Genomic DNA, 4,421 nt, shown 5'->3' with positions numbered 1-4,421 from the left:
ATATAAGAAAAAGAGAATAATCATGAGTAGAAGAATGCTTTCACCCCTTTTCTATTATCATCAAATTTAATGGTAAGAAGCGGCTATAAAAGATTAAAAATCCTAAATAAGAATAAAAAGCTACGGAAAAGATAATAACTGTAATTGGTTTAAAAGGTCCAGAACTTTCGATCTCTAAAAGAGATATAACATGGCTACTTATTCTTTTTTAACTATAAGCACCTCTACCCCCAGCATGAAACCTTAAGTAGCTTGAAAATTGGATGAAAGGAAAATAATTAGAATCATCGAAGCATCCATCCTTTCATCCATATATCATGAACCAAAATGTACACAAGATGATCCTACATTGCTTTCTGTATATGGGTCTCATATTTGGATCCATAAAAAAGAAAATAAACCGAGAAAAGGACTTCTAAGTTAATGGGATATCAGAAGAGTTGGTTGTTACATATGATAGAGCTAACTCAACAGCACCGGCGCCGGCGCGGCCCTCCCCACCCCAATACCCAATTTCCCACCCCACCATCCTCCCATCTCCCTCCCCATTTACCGTGAATGGTGGTGATGATCGCAGTCTTGCTCGATCTCCGATGAGGGCTCGTCCTCCTCCTCGAAGCAGTCGATCCCATAGGCGGCATGCCCATGCCCGAACGCCTTGATGTGATCCTTGAGAGACCTCTTGTGCTTGAAGTCGGAGCCACAGATGCAGTACCACAGCTTGCCACAGTTCTTCTCATGGGTTCTCCAGTCCCCCCGGACGGCGAAGGCCTTGCCGCACTTCCGGCACATGAAGGGCTTGATCCCATGCTTTCTTTTGTAGTGGGTCTGGAGGGTCCTGAAGTCCTTGAGTGGCTTTGATCTTGGGTGGTCTATGTTGTTCCTGCAACCGGGTGCGCAGCAGTAGCATGGCAGCCTCAGCATCGCCGTCGGTTGGGTGCCTCTCAGTGACTCCGGCCCCCTCCGATACTGTGATCCATGCCCCCACATGTGCATCTATTGTTACGCCCACCAAGAAAAGGAGAAGTCAAGGATCAACATTATTAACTATTTTCTGAACAACATGCAATCTATAGTTAGTATTGCACCCAACTAGAAAGATTAGAAAAGTTTTTTTTTTTTTTTTTTTACTGTTATGAATCAGTACATCCCATTCTTCTGCACGAAGTCGGATATGATCTCTATTATGAGAAGAATGACAAGAATAATTCTTCTTAGTGAGTTATGGTGATAAGCGATTCCCTTATTTCAATTTTCTTTTGCTGAATGAGAACTGTTGCTACTGGATTCTCAGTCGAAAGCAAGGACTCACTTGCAATGTAAGGCAGTATAGAAGAGAATCTACCGAAGAGAATACCCATGAGAGAGAGAGAGAGAGAGAGAGAGAGAGAGAGAGAGAGAGAGAGAGAGAAGGAGGGGTGGATGTGGTTGTTGTTAGAGAGCAATCTGTGCAAGTGTTTCATGTGGACTGGTGGTTTGGGGGTTTCAGAACTGTTGGTGGGGGGTGCAGCAAATTTAGAGAGGGTTTCTGTTCCTTCGGAAGCTATCTGATCAGCCAGAAAGAGCTGAAGACCTTTTCAGTACCCCCTCCCCAGTGGCCAAAGACCAGTAAACGCAAACTCCAAAAGTACTGCCAACATCAAGCATATGAGATCACGGCCTGCTCCGTGTGGTTCAATCACATAAAAAGGAAAGGTACTAATGATCTGAGCCTGTCTTGGTTCAGACACACACATCCTTATGCATCCCACATCCTCTCACAACTCCATTTACCATGCAAAAACAGGGAAAAGATAGCACCTGTTAACTCAAAGTTTAGATCATAAATAGAACCAAATAAAAGGAAAAAAAAAAAAGGGAGGGGGGGCGGTTAATGATCACCTCACCTGCATGTTGTTGTATCTATTGAAGGTCTTGCAGCACACAGGGCAAGAGAACTGCGTAGGGCCAATGAGGATTTGGGAAGGGGTGGGGATCCAATACTGGCCCTTGGTGAGCCTCCCTATAGCAGGATACCCTAGAGGAGTAGCATCACCATTACCATCTTCTTCCACCTCTTTGTCTTCATGCACTGTGGTGGAGGAGACCTTGGAGATGAGATCAGCTGCACTGGGGCTGGGGAGGCCTATGTGAAGGGCTACAGTCACAGCCCCCTCCTCATCGTTATCTTCCTCACCTTGTTCTTTGTTCTTCTCATGCCCACCTTCCTCAAAGGCGCTGAAGGAGGTGTCCTCCTCCTCTTTTGAGGGGCCGAGGCTGAGGAGGGGGAGGGCCTCTCTGAGGGGAGGGGAGGGTGGAGGGGAGTAGAAGTGGGAAGTGCTTTGGAGGTAAGGCGTGGTGTAATTGGTGTAGTTGGTGTGGAAGCCGTGCGTGGGGAGAGGAAGGGGAGGTGGTGATGGGTTGGAAGAGGAGAAGGGGAAACTATTGAAGTATCCTTTGAAGAAATTGGTATAGGGATCTGCCATTCTTGGAGCTTTGGTGGGGGATGCGAGGGGATGTGCGGATGGGGAGACTATTAGTCTATTATAGATAGATGGTTGGGGGAGGAGGAGGAGGGGGGGAGGGAGAGAGAGAGAAGGCTAGAGCACCAAAAAATAAAGGCAAGCCCAAAAGTGTATAGGAGTAACTACCAAAACAAAGAGTGTAAAGGGGTGAAGAGTGAAAAATCACCACAACAATAACAAAGGAACCAGAGGGGGGGGAGAGAGAGAGAGAGAGAGAGAGAGAGAGAGATGGGGGAGAGAGGGAACCACCTGGCCTACATAAAAGAGAGAAAGGAAAAGTTGGCAGTGGGAAGATGGTGACTAGAAACAAAGGAGCAAAGTGGAGGATGGACTATAGTAGAGAATGAGATAATACTGAGACTCGTAAGAAAAAAGACTTTCTTTTGAAGGATATCTTGGAAACTATATCCTAAATAAACAAACATCAAAAAGAAAATTCTCTCAGCATGTGAAAAACCATATACAAGAATCCCCCACCAACAAATAATTTTTTTAAAACAAAAAGACAAGAGTACAAAAGAGAGAGAAGGCTAGAGCCTAGGGTTACATGTTGTCTCCCTATCAAAAGCTCAAAAGCTCAGAGAGAGAGAGAGAGAGAGAGAGTAAGAAGTATTACACCACATCTCTGGTTTCCTGTGCTTCTGTTTGTTTAATACAGTATATAGTCTACATGCCTTATCATTATATTACCATAATTTTGTATTTATTATTCTATAATGACGCATGTTTGAAGAATAAAGATGGTTCCCTTCGTATACTTTGGGATGGGAAGCGGTCGGCCCGGCAATTGCTTCGGTGGGCGCGCCGCGGTCGGCTCGGCTCGGTGCTGCGAGCCTTATCTTAGCCCTCTCGTTTTGTCTTATCTACCTGCAAACTTTGGTACGCGTCTACTGTTCGCACCGTCACCCCCTACTCTAACTCGCGGCTCGGCTCTAGCTCGCGGCTCGGCTGGCTTTATGCATGCAATGCATGCATGCCTGCACGGCCAGTATATATCAACAAAGCACCCACCCGTTCTGTGTGAGTCCTCCACATGGGGAAAATTAAATTAAAAAAATCACCTACCAACAATGTAATAGGGAAATTAACCTGTCATTGGACCATCCTTTGGTGATCCATTAATACTGTTAAGCAAGATTGAGTTTTAGCATATATATATATATATATATATATATATATATATATATATATATATATATATATATATATATATATATATATATATATATATATATATATATATATATGGTTTGAATAGGAGTCACTTGCAACTTGCATGGATTGTTAATTCTATAGGATTTTTTTTTTCTTTAGGGGGCCAAAAAAAAAGGAAAAGAAAAGGTATCATGGTTTCTACTGTTTTGATTGGCATTATCCGATTACGGCGATCAATGGTCGGGGCCATCACAGCTGGATGATTAATTAGAAATTTGTAGCTAGTATGACTTCTGGGGGAGAGGGCTCCATCCCACAGGTTATGGCAGTGATAAATGTTGTTATAAATTTATCCCCTTGTGGAGGAAGCATACAGTTAAACTCCCCTTTCCCATGTTATATTGTCATGCCTGTTATACTACTAATTGTTCAGTTTTATCACGTAAGGAGTTACACACTTGCTGCCATAAGTTCCTTCAGTTTTGCTAAGTTTGATTTGTGTGTGTGTGTGTGTGTGTGAGAGAGAGAGAGAGAGATTATATATAGTTTAGTAAGTAAAACTTGCAGACATACTCTAATGACGCAAATGTTGTTACAAAGCTAGCAATCGATCATTTCATTAACAAAAATCACTATAATCTCTAATATTTTGCAAGCAAAGTTAACTCGGTAATCAAAATACATTCTTTATTTTTTCATAATTATTATCTCATCAATATTGTGAAATATGAAATACTTAAATTTGTCGCTTTCACGTAATCA

The 4,421-nt window shown here is 42.8% G+C and overlaps 1 protein-coding gene across 1 annotated transcript; it reads right to left on the bottom strand.

Moving 5' to 3' along the window:
- Positions 1-275: 275 nt before the first annotated feature.
- Positions 276-2,670, bottom strand: LOC103702314 (zinc finger protein WIP2-like). The gene is made up of 2 exons (XM_039127982.1): positions 1,887-2,670; positions 276-996 (listed from the first exon to the last, which is right to left on the bottom strand). Exons 1-2 carry the CDS (start codon positions 2,463-2,465, stop codon positions 550-552), a joined length of 1,026 nt encoding a protein of 341 aa, XP_038983910.1. The 5' UTR covers positions 2,466-2,670; the 3' UTR covers positions 276-549.
- Positions 2,671-4,421: the final 1,751 nt, after the last annotated feature.

Source organism: Phoenix dactylifera, chromosome 7 (genome assembly GCF_009389715.1).
Source record: "Phoenix dactylifera cultivar Barhee BC4 chromosome 7, palm_55x_up_171113_PBpolish2nd_filt_p, whole genome shotgun sequence".
In the NCBI taxonomy this organism is placed as follows: domain Eukaryota; kingdom Viridiplantae; phylum Streptophyta; class Magnoliopsida; order Arecales; family Arecaceae; genus Phoenix; species Phoenix dactylifera.
Note: the sequence above shows the minus strand (reverse complement) of the source record. Positions and strands in the feature narration are given on the sequence as shown.